The sequence below is a fragment of the Myzus persicae genome, unplaced genomic scaffold (assembly GCF_001856785.1).
Source record: "Myzus persicae strain clone G006 unplaced genomic scaffold, MPER_G0061.0, whole genome shotgun sequence".
Classification (NCBI taxonomy): domain Eukaryota; kingdom Metazoa; phylum Arthropoda; class Insecta; order Hemiptera; family Aphididae; genus Myzus; species Myzus persicae.
This window is the reverse complement of record NW_019101471.1, coordinates 131,220-150,339: the sequence shown is the minus strand read 5'-3', so window position 1 is coordinate 150,339 and position 19,120 is coordinate 131,220. Positions and strand designations below refer to the sequence as shown.

The 19,120-nt window shown below is 27.0% G+C and overlaps 1 protein-coding gene and 1 long non-coding RNA gene across 5 annotated transcripts in view; both read left to right on the top strand.

Moving 5' to 3' along the window:
- LOC111029248 (longitudinals lacking protein-like) overlaps positions 1–19,120 on the top strand; it is a 59,309-nt gene that overhangs the window by 36,823 nt on the left and 3,366 nt on the right. Inside the window, exon 5 of one of the 4 annotated variants that reach the window (XM_022308202.1) lies at positions 18,385–18,978. The exons of 1 other annotated variant lie outside the window; for it this stretch is intronic. In XM_022308202.1, coding sequence (XP_022163894.1) covers positions 18,385–18,812 — 428 coding nt within the window. In that variant the 3' untranslated portion in view covers positions 18,813–18,978. Of the gene's footprint in view, positions 1–12,320; positions 12,593–15,692; positions 16,035–18,384; positions 18,979–19,120 lie in introns of those variants that run through there. 2 more of the 4 variants (XM_022308206.1, XM_022308203.1) reach the window with 2 other exon arrangements.
- Positions 4,045–8,426, top strand: LOC111029256. The gene is made up of 2 exons (XR_002603991.1): positions 4,045–4,651; positions 7,645–8,426. It is a non-coding gene; the product is annotated as an uncharacterized LOC111029256 (long non-coding RNA).

Below are 19,120 nucleotides of genomic sequence, written 5' to 3'. Positions count from 1 at the left end.
TTACTACTATATACAATTTTTAACCTTAACACTTTAAGACGTAACCCATAGCCTACCCACCCATTCATCTATTTACCAATAAAAGAAATAGAGTAGTCCGTCCACTTGGTGGCATATGTACTCGGCTCCACTGTTGATACAAAAAAACATAAAAATTATATTACACTATTATGTGTAATCACTTATCTATCTGCACGTGCCATGTTACACCGACTAGACGTGATTATAATACAATATATGATAAAATTAAAATGGCCATAACTTCGAAACGGAGTACGAGTGACAATTTATTATTGCACCATTGTTCTTACCTTGGTGAAATACGTTAATTTCAAGTTCCAAAAACTTTTTTCAATTTCCTGAGGGGGCGTGGTAAAGTAAACAAACATGTTCCTAAGATTATTTTACCATGGTTCAACGTGAGTACACCCAAAGTGCTAAAATTCCATGAGACGGGTGAGATGGAGCTGAGCAGGCTATCAACCTATTATAATATTGGTACTATAACGTCTATACAACTATATAAATAAACTTTTAAATTAAAATAACAATTCTTAATGTTTAATAATATAATGAAAATACGTATCCCTGGACACTGGTGTTTTACATCTTTTCCATTATTCCACATTTCAGAGCTCACCGCCCTTCCAATGGTCCTTCAAACATACCACTATCATGAAGGGCTGAAGTGCCGCCTAAGGGCCGGTACCACCCACATTTAGAAACACTGGTATATACCTGCATAGATGTTGCGGAGTATTAAATAATAATACAGATACAACAAAATTTCCTTTCGATTTGTTTAAACCTTTTAAATATATTGTTATTATTTTGGTTTGTATATGAATATTTCATCTTCATATGTTTCTATAAATATTATAATTTATTATTAATTATTGTTCCTTTATAGGTGCCTAATACCATTGAATATTGATTAGTATGGATATTATATTACATTATTTTAGGGTGACCGTGTGTAGGTAGGTTAGGTATATAATTATTATCATATTATACATAGCCACATAGGTATACAGAATGAAAATGAAGATATGTGATATTTTTATGTATACCACTACCCTCTCAACAAAGTATGAACTACCTGGGTATACATTATTAATTAAGTAACCTTTAAGGCTTGAAATTTGAAAGATTGAATTTTCATTTATACATAAATCTTTTATAATAATTGCCTATATTAAACCCCTTAAAAATCGTTTGTATTGTACATATCTGTACATATTCATGTTAATCATAGGCATACAATTACCTATATAAAGATATTAATATGTGTGTGGTATAAATGTGCAATGTATAAAATATAAGAATCTACTAAAATTAGTTAACTTTTTTTCAAATTACATTATCGCTTTAGACATTGATGAAAATATATTTTTAACTTCTGAAGTATAAAAACTTTTAGTCTATAAAAATTAAAAAGCTATTTTTTGTAGTTTATTAGGTTTTGATTGTAAGTATACAATTTTTGGGGATATTTCGAGTGAGTCCCGTTTTTAATTTTTACGTTTTTCATAGCCTGAGTGTGTCAGTAATCTTATCGACAAATTATATCAAATAGCCGAGTGCGTCCTCGGTGTGCAGCCAAAACTTTTAAGAACAAGAATAAACGATAGACTATTATAGCACAAATGTACAATTATGTTCAATATACGTAATTTTTGTAACAACGACTGTGGCCATGGTTGGGATATCAAATTTTATTTTAACTTCGATAATAACTGATCATGACTACGACTATGTCTTACAACTTACAAGTTACAGTCAATATGTGCGACTGTACGAGTATAGTGAATTTATTCATTATTGCTCAAAGTAGTGTCTTAATAGACAAGTATAGTTACAAATATTTTTAATAAGAAAAAAAAATGCTTCATTTGGATTAAACGTATCAAAAAAAAAAAAAATATTATACAAATTAGTACACCTAACCAAATTTAAAATGTGAAAAATGGCCAATGGTACTTAAGCCTAAATAATAAAATAATAACCAAATATTTTTCGAGAGTAAACTAATTCACTTTCTCGTGCATAGTGCATAAATGGTAACTTCAACGAACTCGGACGCAGTCGGGCTACGTCATAATTATGATTAAGAAAGAAAAATTCTTAGGACGCACTATATGGACTCGGTATTTTCTGGACTCGCTTGGGACAATAATAATAAAATAAGGGTCATTTCAGGATGCAATCGTGAAACTTTCATATCAGTATATCACAATATCAGTAATTCATTTTAACTGTCGTTTATAATATACTATAATTAGTAACTATTGAACAATAATGTATACGTATTCTAAGATTTTAGACAAAGCTAATAATAAATGAATTAAGTACTTAATACCGTAACTAGTAATATCATCGTTGATACGAAAAACCTCCCATGTGCCAAATGTGTATGATTTTGAGGATTTGATATCCTTTGATTCAGATAAAAATAAGCAATTTATTGATAAGATCTCTCATTTGCTATCTGCATTGTAAATTCTACTATTTCTACTTTAAAGTAATAAATAATTTTCCTATGGGTTACCCAGAGTTGCCTACAATAAATTGATTGTTTATGAAATACCTCCTATGTGGTAACTCAATCGTGGAAAAATTCTCCTATGTATAACTAACCATAAATCATTTATAAAATAACTGATGTGATTTTTTTTTTTAAAACGTTTTTCTCGTCTTATGAAAACTCGTGTTTTTGCGCATGGGAGGTTTTTTCGTGTCAATGACCTTGTGTAAGTACCTATCTAAGTATGTAACTCGTAATAATTTAACACATTATTATACTAAATCAAAAAAAAAAAAATTCCTAAATCTAAAATTATTTTTATTAGTAAATTGATTCATTTGGCCACTGTTTTCACTCTAACATAACTACTACTGCTAGTAACAATGGTTTCAATATTGAGCCTTATGTTTTTAAAGTTGTATAGGTATAACAATAAGTCTGTAAATAAAATATGTTATAGTACTTGTATTTTGTTCACCAAATAAAAAAGGCTATAAAATAAATGTTTTTCCGATTTTGCATAATATAGTCATTACTCATTAGTGACAATTTATAGTAGTCTATAATGTGTATATTATTCAGTGCTTATAATATATTCAAGTTCTGTGAGTTATAAATAGCATCTAAAAACAGTACATTAACATGTATTAATGTATTATACATTTACTGATATGGGTGCTACCTAAGTTACTAACTTGGTATTAAAAAAAAATTTCATATACCTACAGATGTTTTTAGTCTACCAAGATTAATGGGGAAATGGTTTGAGAGTTTGAGACTTAAACATGGTGATGCACAAATAGAAAGTAGTGGTTCTCATTTGATTTTCAAAATTCCGCTTAACGATAAATTGTCTAACTTCCAAAAAACAACTTTACCTTAATACTTTCTTATTATGTCATCATACAATAATTTTGTACTATACATTTATAGCTATTTCTAGATGTTTACGATGTAATAATAATATTGTTGAATGTGGAGTTGCTGTTCTTTCCGTGTTTCCGTATGAGTTACAAATTAAAATTATTATGATATCATGAAAATATGTTCATGCATTATACTATTATGGTATAAGAAGTATAACTTAAGTCATTTAAAATACCTAATAATAATAAACACAATGATTTACATGATATGATTAATTATTCACATGATATTGTTGTGCGACGGGAAGGACGGTTGTAGATTGACCGTAAGATTTATTGTATCGCTGTCATATTTTACTTGAGTATGCGACGAGTACGATAATCCGCGGTTTGTAAGGCACGACCGTCAATGTGATTAAAAAAATGTTTATTCTTGGAGCGATGTTGCCAAGACCTTGACCCCTTGGCCGACGGACTACGACTGTTGCCTGTTGGTCACACTGTTCGCCGGTCTCCTGGTACCGTTGACGGTGGTGAACGTTGCGCGGAACGGTCGCTGTAATAAAAGCGTAGACGAAAACGCCGACAATCAACCGGATAAGCAACGATTGCGAGACCGCAACTGCACCACACTGGTGCGTTGCTCAACGCTGTTGCCTGCTGCAGTCGTGGTCGGCATTGTAAAGTGTTTACTGCTTACTAACATTTTCTTCTCCACTACCCGGGTGCTGTGCACTTCGGTGGCTTTTGGACTGTACGAGCGGTGGTTGTTTTCTCTTCCACGGCCCTACCTGTGATACGACCCCCCCACGCGTCCCTTCAGCGATGTGTGGGACAACATCATCCCCCCTCCAGCCGTAGGTGGCCGTAGTGGCGGTAAGTCCGCCGTGTTCCGTTTCGCGTCGACGGGTCGTCCGTGTCCCCCTGGCCCCTGGCCCGTTTCGCAAGTTCCGTTACCCATTATCCATCGTCTACCGAGTTCTTCGGGTTTCGCTGTCTGAATTTCGAGTGCGGCCGTCTGAGGTTTTCCGTAATCGCTTCGTTGTCATGGACTCGGCAAACCGATCGCGGGGAGTGCGCGCGCCCGTCGCGTTTGGCCGTTCGCGTCGTCTGCCGTCCGGCCACTGTGACCACCGGCGGAGTTCGTTGGCCGCCGGAGGGTCTGGTGGACATCGAGGGTTCGTACCGTCGACTTGCCGGCACCCACCGAATGAAAATGTGGACGCCGTATAAATGGCTTTGGCTTCAACGTTACTGTCCGGTGAGTAGCATTGCAGTCTCCGGACGCTCGTCAACACCAACTTGTTCCTCTTAAAACCGAAGAGGCTAGAGTATCCATTTCGACTTATTCTTGTCTGCCCCACTGCTCACCGTCAATTACAAGACGGTTATTGAGCTAAGGTTCATGTAAACCTTTAGGTTTTCATTCTTTAGGTATTCATAATATTATGAATATTGGCACACACACACACACACACACACACACACAGACACGCTTGAAAACCATAAGTTTTCCCAACTTTCGAGGTTTTTAAAAATTTTTTTTGCATTTATGTTATATGTTGTTTTTGTTATTAATTGACACAAAGTACAGACCGCTATGTCTCTTTGTCGGGTTACCGTCATTATCTACTCTTTTCCCTGTGATTGCTCTTTGTCAGATTGATTTAGATTCTTGTGAACTCTACAGTTCTTTGTTAACATTGAAAACTTTTCTTAATTAATCCAGCAATGTTCCTTATCAATGTATGAACGTAATACATTATCTGAAAGTTATCTTAGACACCTTTTGTTATAAACTCCCAGATAAGTTCCTATTGATCTATCTACTCAAATTTTGAAAAAGTCATTGATTTCTTGTATCGCAATAACAAAACTTATTGAATTTAAAATATGAAATAATGTGGTTTTTTCCTATTATTTGATCCTTATCAGTCCTAATCCTTCTTTTAATCTTCTTATTAGTCAGAATAATGAACTAAAGTTGGTGTATCTATTATCATTAGTACAACGTTAAAATTGAAGTTGGACTACTTCATGTGTTATCTTTTTATATTTCATTTTTAATTTAGCTGTAGGTAGCTAATATTTAAAATGTTTTTGTTAATTATAATTTTTCAAGGTATTTTTCATAATTTATTATGTACTTACTATAGGTACCTAATCTATAACGGTCCTTATTTACTTACGAATACAGATTATTTTTGAATTGTTACTCTGGTCTTTGACAGAAAAATGTTATAAGAATTTACCAATATGAAAAAATCACAAGACATGTTTGTGTGGCATTTTTTGTTTACATATACCATATCTTATCAATACCAATAGATAAGTGGTTTAGATTGAATTGATAAATTGTATACTGTTATTACATTTGAAGCTATTATGGTTAATTGTATATGTCCATGAGCAAAATTAGAACATTTTATCAGGCCAAATGATAAATATGAAAATAAATTATAATCACAAAATAAGTTCTTAATTTTAAATTCTATTAAGTCATTATGTTATTCAGTCAGTATTAAGTCAGGCAATGGCCTGACTTGCCTGATCCATAGTTTTGCCTATGATTGTATCATCCTCGGTATCAACTTTCTTTGACTTATTTTTTGTTTTCGATATTAAGTAGGTACTTGCCTAGGTATTGTAATTTGTGATTTTATTTGAATTCTTCAACTGTTTTATTAGCTATTAGGTAGTTATTGACTTTGATAATTGTGAGTGGCTTATTTATTCTTGAATAGTAGTATTAATGTTTAAATTATATTCCTTACTGAGGTTTGAAATAATATGCTCTAAAATCAATAAATTGAATTTCAGAATTAACTAATAAGTGTATTAAAATATTTTTTTTTCCGGAATTGTTCATTTTGTCTGATTATCCGAATATACTTAAATTGAGATTTTAATTCAGCTAATCTACTGTCCTTTTTTTTTTTTTAATAATAATATCTTATTTTATATAAAATGAGGAGGGTTTAAAAAGAATATATAGGTATCTATATAATTAGCAGAATTTATAGGCACTTTTGAATTTATGAATTTTCATTTTTTTTCATCAATATTTTTACTCCATTGTCTCTCAAATGTTATATTTAATACTTATATTGAATGTTGTGAAATAATAAAATGAAGATAAATTGTACCTAATATCTAGATCATGTGATGTACCTATGTGGCTTGTTAACAAGTTTTGTTAAAATTCAAACTTACTTTTTTGGTGCATATTGGTGACAACCCTTTTGATTTTCCCTCAAAATTATTATTAAATTTATAATTTCCTTATTTGTAAATAGTAAAACAGTTTTTTTGGATTTTAGTCTATAGTCACTAAAAACACGGGAGGTCATCCATTCAGGAATTAGTGACGCAGGCTGATGCTTTACCTCAGATCTCGTTAATGACAGGCCAACCGCCAAGCCACATCAGGCCGTGATTAAAAGTTTATTTGTTCACAATTTTATTATTCATGTTATTTAGTGTTTGATCACAATGTTCAATGAAAAAATACCAATTTAAACATTGAAAAATAAACGAAAACAGTTTTTCTAAAATTAAAATTGATGCTTACTCAGGTAATTTCACTCCCTACTAAAAATGAGTTATTATTCTTTATGTCTACCCTTATGTGCATCACTATTTTTCAAAATTATTTTCTATTTATTACATACATTTAAGCATTATCACAGGCGCGGATTCAGTAGGGGGCGGAGGGGGCGGCCGCCCCCCCCGTAAACTGTGTTTTGTTTAGGAAAAATGCCCAGTAAAAAGATTTAAAACTAATTTTAATACGTTGAGTGCCGCAGTCGACGGGTAGTAGACAATTGTCAATTTGTATAGGCTTATTTTTGGCCTTATAATTTACTCGGTTATCAGATCAATTCTTCCGTTTATATACGTGGTTATTCAGTGAAACGTCTTCTTTTCAACGGTGGATTCGGATTTTATTTTCGTTCATTTTTAACAAGTAATCGTTATTTGGAATTTATCAATTGATTATAAAGTTGTATTAACCATAACTGTTTCGTGTAAGTTATTTTTGAACACAAATATGTGCGCTTGGCCACATATTATATTTTATTAGATATTTTATTTTGTATGTAAAATATTCGCCCCCCCCCTAATCTCGGGCTGGATCCGCGCCTGCGATTATCATAATAATTTAAAATTAAGCTAGAGCCTAGTTAGTTATACTATTTGAGGCAGAAATTCTATAATATTGTTATTTATAAAGTTAATATTATTTTGTTTCAGATTTGGCGTCTAATTAGTCGTAAGTCCAAATTTGGTAACATATGAGGTAAGTGGATGAATGTTGATTATAGTTCTAAAAAAAAGTGCCAGTGGTTCAATATAAATATTTTTGAAATTTATTTCCCCCGTATTAAATATGCTACTGATAGTTAAGGTTACTTAACTGGTTATTTAGGAAAATAGGAAAATGATCAAGTACCTAATCCCAATATCCATTTTGAATAGCTAATTTATTGTTATAAATCTTGTTAATGTACCCATTGTATGATTTTAAACCTGGCTGTTAAAATTCATGATTTTGTGTTAAGTATTGGGGATTTTAATTAGGTTATTTTTATTAAATATTTTAAATTAAATTAGGTAGTAAACATAATGTTTATTCTATTGTAGTTCATTTGTAGTTAAGATTTTTATAAAAATTTCTATTTTACTATATTTAATTGAATACAATTATATTTATATAGTGCACTACAGTGTTCAAACAACACATAACATTGAATAAATATTTAGTTTTAAGATAAAAATCAGAGAATCCTTTATTTTTTGTCCCTTTGAAAATTATGAAGAAATATTGGTAAGTCTTGCTTTGCTTAATATGTTAAGTATAATTAATTATACTAAATATTTTAAATGGTTGGTAGGTACATTGATATCTATTGAAGTGTAAGATGTAATGTTATTGGTGCATCTTATTTGTCAGTTTTTGATTTACCAAGTAAGAGTTATGTATAGGATTTTTTTTTGCTTTTATACGCTTTCAGTTGTAGCTGGCTGTAAATCAAGATGCAAAATCTACTAAAGGTTTGGTAAAGGAGACAAAAAATATTCATCTGTACATTTGGATTTTAATGTTAAAACAAGTATCTATTTAATATATTTATTATTAATTTGTGTATTTTAAATAATACATTTAAAAAGTATTTTTTGAGTAATATTTCTTTGTGAATGAAGCATTATTAAATTAAAAAGGTTTTTCTATGTGAGGGTTAATTTAATATTATATGAAAATAATAATTTCAATAATTTAAACTATGATAAGATATTATGATAAATGCATTAACATCAGAACAAGGCAATTTTGAATGGAATATGTAATCTTCCTTGCTTACACATTACATTCAATTGTCTTGTCAATACATTAAACTTTGTTAGTAGGTACCTAATAATTTTTATTTCAAATTACATTTGATGCCCAATTAAATAAAAAATACGAATTATAGTTTAGAGAACATAAAATAAAAAATAAATTTTCTTATTAAAAGAAAGTAGGTACCTATTGTTTTTAAAATTTTTTATTTCAACAATAAGATTAAGATGTTATCAAAATTATGATATTTTTAGGAAGTTCTACTCAATTATTACTTTATTTGTCTAACTTCTATATTCTACTGTTATATAATTGATGATAAATTCATACATATCTAGCATGTCTCGAGAAAACTTAATTATGTTGTTTCCTTACTATTTATGTACACTTACTGAGCTGATGTTTTGTTGTTTTTTAAAAAAATAATTTTTTTGAATATAATAATTTTTTAAATATATTATTTTGATTTTATGGAAAATGTATGAGTATCTATACACAAATAATAATTATATTATTATATTTATAGACCATTAGAGCTTAATTAATTTTAAATTAATTGCATTATTTAGCTATGAACTAAAAACACTAAAATATGTATTTAAATATGCATCACTTGGTGTATCCAAATGTATTGATGAAATGATTCTCTAGTTTTTCTTTCACTGAATTAAGTTAAAATTAAATTAAACCATTGGGATATTATCAAAAATAAGTATATTTACTTGTTCTCATGTCAATGTGTACATTTATCAGTTGAGTTTATTACATTTATGTTATGTGATTTGTTTTTTAATTTAAACTATGTAAAGTGTTGTGAATAAGAAAAAATATTGAAGTTCAACAAAATTGCAGTGTCTTAAACCTTTTTTAATCATTATTTTATGTATAATTTTGTGTTTATTACAATATAATTGTTTGTAATTTGCATCAAAATTGTCTAGTGTGTAAGGTAAGTATTGGTAACCAAGGTAATTTAACTTTTAAGATAAATTTTATAATTCAAAACTATGTGTGTATATGGTATTGTAATCTAATGATTATTTGTTGTCCTATTACATTTCATCTTTAACAGTACATTTTATGGAGTCAAGTGTATATCTTTACAAAAAATACTTAAACTTAAGTAAAGTGAGTATTGTTAACAAATAACTATAATTGTGTATATTTTAATGAATGATAATTTTAGATATAATAATGTGTTAATTAAATTTTACATATTATACAATATGTATATATAATTTAATCCATTCTGGATATTCCTTAGTATTTCAGGCTTCAGCACAAGCAATGAAACAACTAAATTTCATATAAACAGGTAATAAATATATACTTTGTTTACAATCTTTATATATATATAATCTATGAAATTGCTTTATTCAGTTTTTCAGACTGAGTTGAATATCATATTTAATTATGTATTAACATTAATTACTGATTGTTTATTATCATTTAAAAATAATAATTATTAATTAATGTAAGTATGATTAGATACTCTGTTATGTTTTTCAGTTAAGCTCATAATTAGTTTCACAAAATTATGAAACAAAATACAAAAGTTTTTAATGCTTTTTTAAATTATATTACTTAATTTTCTAAATAATGGTATGTATCTTGATAATTTATTTGAAGTATGTTTTGTGTGAACAGTTTTTGATAACTTACAAATCAAATAGGAGGATATTTAATGTTTTCAGTTCGATTCGCTAACTTTTCCATCCATTAAAACATTAAATACTATTTTTATCCTTAGTTAATCAACAATTAGTAATTGATTTATAATCAATAAATTTTTATTTAAAATAAAATTTTAAAGAATTAAAAACTGTTGACAACTGTTATAAACTGTACATTTTATTATAGAAATTGAACAAGGTTGAATTAAAACATTTCTTCACCTTGATGGGATAACAAGATTTTTTTAAAGTATTATTTTTCTAAGCTCTATTTTATTTTTTTTAAGTATTTCAACTATGTATTGTTAAATATTTTAGGCGTGGATAAAAACTACAACACATTTTGCTACCACTTATATTTTGTCTATCTTAACTTAGAATGGAGAATAATAGATTTAAATTAATTATTCAAACGTAAAAACAATTTAACATTTTATGTATGTTTTTTAGATAAAAGACAAATTATAAAATTGATTCTCAATCCTAATATTTTGTTTATACATCTTTATGTAATGTTTTTTATAATAAATTCATAAGTTCATTTTATTTTTAAATCAAAATTTACAATTGTCGCTTAAGTAGAATTTACCCTCAATATGTTAATGACCTTCTAAATCATTAAAATTATATTTATATTTAAATACAAAATCGAAGATCATCATTAAAACTGTATATACTATATATTGAATCAATTAAAATTTTTAAATCAAATATAATTTATGTAAACAAAAATGATTTTTTCAACTTAAAATAATTTCATTCCATATCATTTTACTTATTTATTATGTTAATTGTCTTTTTTAAATGTGGATATCCTTTTTTTGTCAAATTGTCCTGTTGTTGGTTAAATCCATTGTAGTTCTGTTTCTGATATATTATTCCTTTTAATGTTTCCTTATGTTTTTTCCCAGTTTCTGTTGGAGCCTTCAGTTGCATTGGTTGTCATCATATTACGCTTCAAAATCAGGGTTGATTCAGCATAAGAAGTTCAAGTGACAACTTAAACCTACATTTATATTGTTGTTCTTTCTGCTTCAAAAATTTTCTGTGCTGTTATCCCCAAACTACTATAAATTATTAAAATTCATCATTCCTTTTATAATCATTCAATATTTCCTTAAGTTGGTTTACTATTATACACATTTTACAATTCGGTTAGTTTCTTTGTATATTTTAAATTAATTCACATATTTTGAACCCTAGTTATATTTTTAATGATCAAATTTGTAGTTGAAATTATAGTAAACCTCTATTCGCTTAGTAGTAATACAAACCATATGTAATTATTTAATTATTGTATGAAAGTTATTTTAATGATTTCCGTATGAATTGTTTTCAATTGAAATTAAATTTTGTATTATGTATTTTTTTTTAATAATTTATTGTTGCGATAAACTTTTGTTAATACAATACAGTAATTTTTTGCATCGATGTATTTTGTACACTATATCACAATTGTCATTTATAAGTTCCTTTTGTAACGCAACAAATGTACTTTTCCCTCTGTGATAATTTGTTTTTTTTATGTCATTGTTTTGTAAACAAATTTTACAGATATATGGAGAGAAATAAATTTATAAAATTTTTAGTAAAAATGTTATTTTTTATATGGTATATAACATCAGGTTAAAATAAAAATATTGATTGAGCTTGATCAAAACTTGGATTAGATGAAATAGACACATTTATAAACTTGTAAAGGTTTTTAAAATTTAAATTATATCAAGTAATTAGTTACATTTTTGCAATGTCCAAAGAAGATGTTTTTACTTATTAGGGTATATCATTAACAATTTGAAACTAATGGACTGAAAACCCAAACTTCTTTTTTTTGTAATTTGCTTAGCTTTTATTCATCTTACTATGTGTAAATTACTCAAATACAAAGGTTAACCACAGTTAACGTTTATCACCAGGTACACATTTCTTCTTGGCGCACAGAGGCAGGAAGCCTTCTGTATCAATGCATAATGTTCAATTTGTTGATGGTCGATGGGTGTGCCCGTGTGGAAAAAATTACAAGTCTAAAACAAGCCTAAGTCTACATATGCGATTAGAATGTGGAAAAGAACCACAATTCAAATGTGATCATTGTCCATACAAAGCATACCAGAAAATAGCCTTACAGAAACATACTTATTGTAAACATCGTTGTGTAGTTCAGACTGAATGACTTTATTTTATTGTATGTATATAGACATATATATTATACAATTCTAATATTGTCAAAAAAAAAAAAAAATATTCTTATTATAATAATCAAATAATATGGTTGTTTATAGAAACACGTCGATTAAATTGATACATAATGTGGATCCATTATTTAAAGGAAACAATTATAGTTTTAATTCTATGCATAGAAACATTTTGAGTAAATTCTCATCCTGCTGAAACGTAGTATACATTTACTTAGTTATAAGTAAAGAATATATATTATTAAATAATATCACTTGTATACTTCAAATATTTTTTATCCTATTTTTTTTTTTTTTGACAACAAAAATCCTAGTGATGAATTTTTTTTACCAACATATTTTGATATACATTTTTGTACACATAAACTAATTTATAAAAGTACTTATTATTTTCAAAAAATGCCATTGTTTAATTTTAAAGAAACTACTAAAATGTATTTTTATGCATACATAATATGTTTAAAAATTAATAGTTCTTTTATTTTATTAAGTTTTTGTAATTGTAAGTTAAATAAAATATTAATTTCTGGCTAAAAATTTTTATTCATCAGAGAAATATATTATATTTTAGTATAAGTTTGTAGATACATTATCAAATACAAGTGAAAATATTAGAAATTTTTATTTTATAGTATTTAGAGTTATAATTAGTATGCTAATGTCATAATCAAGACCACAGGCTTAATTAAGTTAAATTTTAGCTGCAGCATAACTAAAAATGTGTAGAAACTTTACAATTACCCATAAAAGTTCTATCTATAAGACTGTTTGCTTCAATTGCAATTATACTCAATTATTTATTCATGAAGATCTTTTATCCTTTTGCTCTAATACTTCCTAAGAATTTCAATATTTGTTCAAAATACGGTATAATAAAATATTACAAGTATACCTTAAGGATAACACAGTATATCTTATCGTTTGCCTGATAATTATTACACCTATGATCACAATATTGGGTCAAAAATTAAGTTAATTTTTTTAATTGATTATCATCAATTACTAGGTTCATAAGATATTGGCATTAAAATGGTTTAAATTCTATGAATACACATTTTCTTACTGTTATGTTGAGTTATTTTAATTACCAGTAAAAATATGAGTATCCATTGATATAAACCTTTTCAACGGTAACATATACTATGTTTACTATACTACCTAATAAAATAAAAAAAGATTAATAGTGGTTTTGCATGTGCATTTTACCGAAATTTATTATCAAAGTGTTTGCGCTACAATTTGTGTACCTGTATCACACACATGGTATTTTCTAAAACTGGTCTATATATTTATCATTTTGTTGCTTCATTGTTAAGTTAATTAATTATAACGTCTTATATATATATTATTATAAAGGTATATAATATCTAATGTAATCTTGGTATACATTGGATTATAATCATTCTGTTATTAAATTATTAAATACTAGTCTCCTTAGTATTTTTTTTTTTAAATAGGACTGACCAAACGGCAATAAAAAAAGAAAAATGTATATACACAAAATGCTACACTGAAATATTTTTTATTAGACCCTATTATATTTTTGTTTTTATGCCTCAATGTAATTTATTTAAGAGTAAATTATTGAATTTTACGAGTATTAGATATAATTGAACAACCTATACAATTAGAGTAAAAAATAGCAATAAAATGTTTTGTTATTTTTCAATAATTGTATATTTAACACATATTGCAATAGTAATATACTACAATTATATTTAATATATGTATTTGAAATCATATGTTTAAATATCTAATTATTATTAATTGTTATCTCCTAATAATAAATGATGAATTGTGCTTCCAAGAAATATTGAAATGTTGAATAAATGGAATATTAATAATTAAATAGACCATGTTGTGTATTATGTATACACAAATCTTAGCATGGTTTTAATTTTAATTTCTTAAATTTTAAAGTATTTAATATATAGAATGTAACAGAAAGATATAACAAATTAAATAACTTGTGATCTAATCAATATTTTTTATTTTTTCATGTAATTAATATGTGTAATATACGCGTTTATTTATATGGACAAAATATTGAATAGAACACATTAGAAGTTATTTTATTTTTCATATCTTTCTGTTACATTCTGTATATTTCATTATTAAAAATTAAAAAGTACATCAGTATAGGATATATGCTGTATAAATGTGTATGTGTGTGTGTATATTTATATTATATGTGTATCTATTGAATGAAAAATACTGTTTTTGCATAGTTATGATTTTTGTCATTTATGGAAAGTGATGATAAAGCCAATAATTTATGCTTAATGAATTACTGTGTATAAAACAAGACAAATCTTATTTGCTTAATATTATTTATACTTATTCTAAAAAATCTATTAAAAAATTGTTCTCAAATTTTACATAAAATTGTAAATTTCAGTATATTCATAGAGCTAATAATACGTAATAAGTATTACATATTACATTATTAATTGTGTAACTTTTAAATTATAAAATATTTTACTGAGTATTTATAAATAATAAAAGAAAGTTTTTAATTATTATAAAATGTGTATTATAAAATAGGTATAATAAAAATTTATTAAGAACTGTAAAATGTTGTATTTTTTTGTCTTGTTCAAAAGAAATATATATGTTTTTGATTATGAAGTTTATTGATAAATATAAATAAAATTGTATTAATTAACACTTACTGAATCTTAATTTTTAATTTTTTTAATCTTATAAAATAATAAATCATGTTAAAATATTAGAACAGTGGATTCCACCTAATGTGGGCACCAATTAATATTATGGGCTTAAGCTTCATATGGACAAAATGGTCTGGTCCCACTTCCAATGTAGGTATACTAACTAACTAATTTCGGTTTATATGACCAACTTTTTATTGTGAGCAAATGAGTTTCATCCCAATGTGTTCAAATTAAGAGGATTCCACTGTATATAATTTCTAAAAAATATATAAGTATAAGATACTATTTTTTATTTTATGTAAAGAACATGATCAGATCATTACAAATAAATTTAAATATCATAAGACAGACTTATGTGTTGACTTGAATATTTATTAATTATTTATACTTATTATATATATTTTTTTTGTTGAACCTGTAGAAACAATTAAGCCTTACAAATGTGCTTGTGGAAAAATGTATGGTTCAAAGACCAGTTATCGGCTTCATATCAGACTTGAGTGTGGCAAAGAACCTACATTTTTATGTCCTCTTTGTCCTTATAAATCGCATAGAAAATCTAATCTTCAAAATCACACGGGTACCAGACATGGCTATTTATTAAATTGACTATTTTTTTTTTTTTTGGACTTTTCAATTGTATTATTTATTAGTTTATTGTTATATTTAGAAGGTATGTTAAATTATGTAGAACTTAAATAAGTTTGCATTATTGATAAAAAAATTCAATTTTAAACTAACAGATATTTTATGTTTGTAAACAGACTACATTAGTTAATTTAACTTTTCAATTTATTTAATTAGTGACAAGATTATAATTTACATTCTTTAAATTTAATGAAAACAATTTCATTTTATATTTTTTACTAACTAATAAATATTTTCCTATTTCCAATTCTATCCTGTCATACTCTCAACTTCTTTATTTCTCTAAAAATAAATGAGTAACAAGGTTCAAGCTTATATTTCATTAGATATATGTACTTATATTATATTAACTATAGAGACTAATTGTTAAAAAATTGCACAATAGTAATAATATAAAAAGTAATTGTTTTACCTCACCTTGTCCCTATCTTTGTACCACTTAATTTATTAGTCTATGATGTTCTTATAGTATATAATGTAATTTTTTTGATATTCAAAAGAATATTTATAATCTGTGCTAGATGCACTTTAGCTAATTGGATAAAATAATAATATAGTAAAAATGAAGACCGTTAAGGGGACAAAAATATGTTATGCACTATTATACATATATTTTTCTAAATTTTAAATTTGTTTTTGTATACCGCTGCCATTAATATTAGGTATCAAGGTTGATATATAAGAAGTTGTTTGATTTGTTATGTACTGTAATAGAAGAAAAAAAGTGAAACTACAAGTTTTGAAGTTTATTTTAAACATTCTGGTGTTTATTTTACAAATTTATTAACATTTTTATTCTAAGATAACTTGCAGTTCACACTTCATACCTCAGGATTAATGTTACAATATTAAATGGAATAGAGTTTTTCTAACATCAGAATGACAGCTGAGTAATTTTCTGTTTAGGGTCTTATTGCTTACTTTTTAATTATGCATTTTGGACATTAATTTAATGTGTTTCCAAAAATGTTTCTAATTATATGAGCTTAAAGTATTTTTAGAAAGTATTGTAAAGCTTAGTATAGCGATTCCTAACCTCTGGTCGGGGCCCAGATTAGGGAGCCAGAGATTTTTAAGGTGGATCGTACAAGGCCTTACTTATTATATTATTTTCATTTAATTTGCAAGAAAAAAGAATCCCAAAATATTTTGATGATAAAATCATATAGGAAGAAAATAATTTTAAATAGGTTATATAAATATCACATTGAGCTTTTTGATGCGTCCTTTTCATAGTTTTGGTATAAAATACCTATACTATTAGTTTAAATTTATTTTATTTAGTTATTTTTGGATGGATATATATATATATATATATTTACTAATTTAATGTCAACAAAATGTTGTGCTTGCAATTATTATTTTTTTGGGGGGCTACCAAAAGTTAAATTTAAAATGTTAAGGTCAAGCACATAAAAGGTTTGAAACTGCTGCCTTAGTAACTGCAACTAAGATTGTGGTTCAAAATGTTAACAGATATTTTTATCCCTGTTACTTCCAAATTATTCATAATTTTGTATTTAATACTTTTTAAACTAATGAACCATTTCCCCCATTTTAATATTAGATTGGACTTATATCTACAATATAACTGTTATAGGATTGTTTTAAGGTATTAACTTTCTTATAGTATTATAATTACATATAAATATAGAAGCAGTTGATGAGGGTACTATATATTGTGAGAATGTTCTATGTAATTTTATTAATGCTATGCTTTTATAGCCAGAGTAATTGAAACTGTTGCCTTACTAATGTTTTAAGATCACATACTATTTAATTTTATATAAGAATGTATTTTAGATATTATATTTTAACCAATTAGAGTATTGTATACAATTTTTGATAAATGTCATCTTAGAAAAGTTTAAGTGTAGTTTAGTTTGGATTGAAAAAAGTTGTTTTATATAAATATGTATCTGAATTAAGAATTTGTTGTATAGTGATTGATACATTGACATAACTTATATTTTTGATTTATGTACCTACCTATTAAAAAACACAATATTTGAATATCAATAAATGTATTAATATAAATATAATGTTTTCTGTTTCAGATCTATTAAAAGCAAAGTACAATGGATAAATCTAAGAATATTATTATTAGATATCATCAATCACTTTAATAACCTCTTAAAAATTAAACTAACATTTTATTTTATGTTTTGCTTTAAACATTCCTAATTTATGCATGGGAAATGGTTGGTGGCAGAGCTATATTTTATCTTGGGGTAAGTCTGAATATTCTGCGTAATTTTGGGTTTATTTTTTACAATGGTTTATTGGGTACTTATTTAAAATATTTATTCATTAATGTTAAATTTATAATCCTGCTTATGTGTACAGTCCCATGGGGCTTATTGGTGTATAATGCATTTGAGAGAAGGGTTTCTGAATAAATATAGTATAACTAATGTAATTTTATTAGTCATTTTAATCTAATATGATAATTGTTTTTGTCATAGCTTCATCGACCAAATATAACAGGATGATGCTTGATCCATTGACTAAAGCACGTCTACAATACTGGACCAGTACTTCGGAAACATTCCATTCGACCCTAGCTACAGCACCTAGACAGTCTACATCATCTACCCAACAGCCATTGACAACCAGCGCATCACCTGAGAATTCTGATGGCACTGCCACTGCTACTGAACCACGTTTCCCGTGCCCCAAGTGCCCCCGTAGCTATCGAAATCGAAATCACCTTTACCGTCATGTTCGATACGAGTGTGATCGCATTAAACAGTATCGCTGTGGCATTTGCTTTAAAGACTTTTATAGAAGAGATAACTTGAAAACACACATTAATTATAAACATTTGAATAAGTTAAATCTTACTGCTGCCCCTCCATCCCCTGTTACTGGTGCTCCCACTAAAGAAGTTTAATATATTAAACATTTGTATCTTGTTTTCAATACTTCCAGAGTCTAAATTTACTAGAATTATTTTTGCATACACAAACAAACATTTATACATATATACATTTATATGCACATATGTATAATTTGTTAGTTGAATTTAGTTATTTTTGGTACCTTAGAAATTGATTATTTTCAGCACTAAATTATAAATATTTAATTTTTGAACTATTGACATTGCTCAATTTGATGTTCTCAAATAATAATTTTATTATTTAGCAGACTTCTTATATGTATATATATTCATATATTTTTTAACTTCATTGAACTTGACTA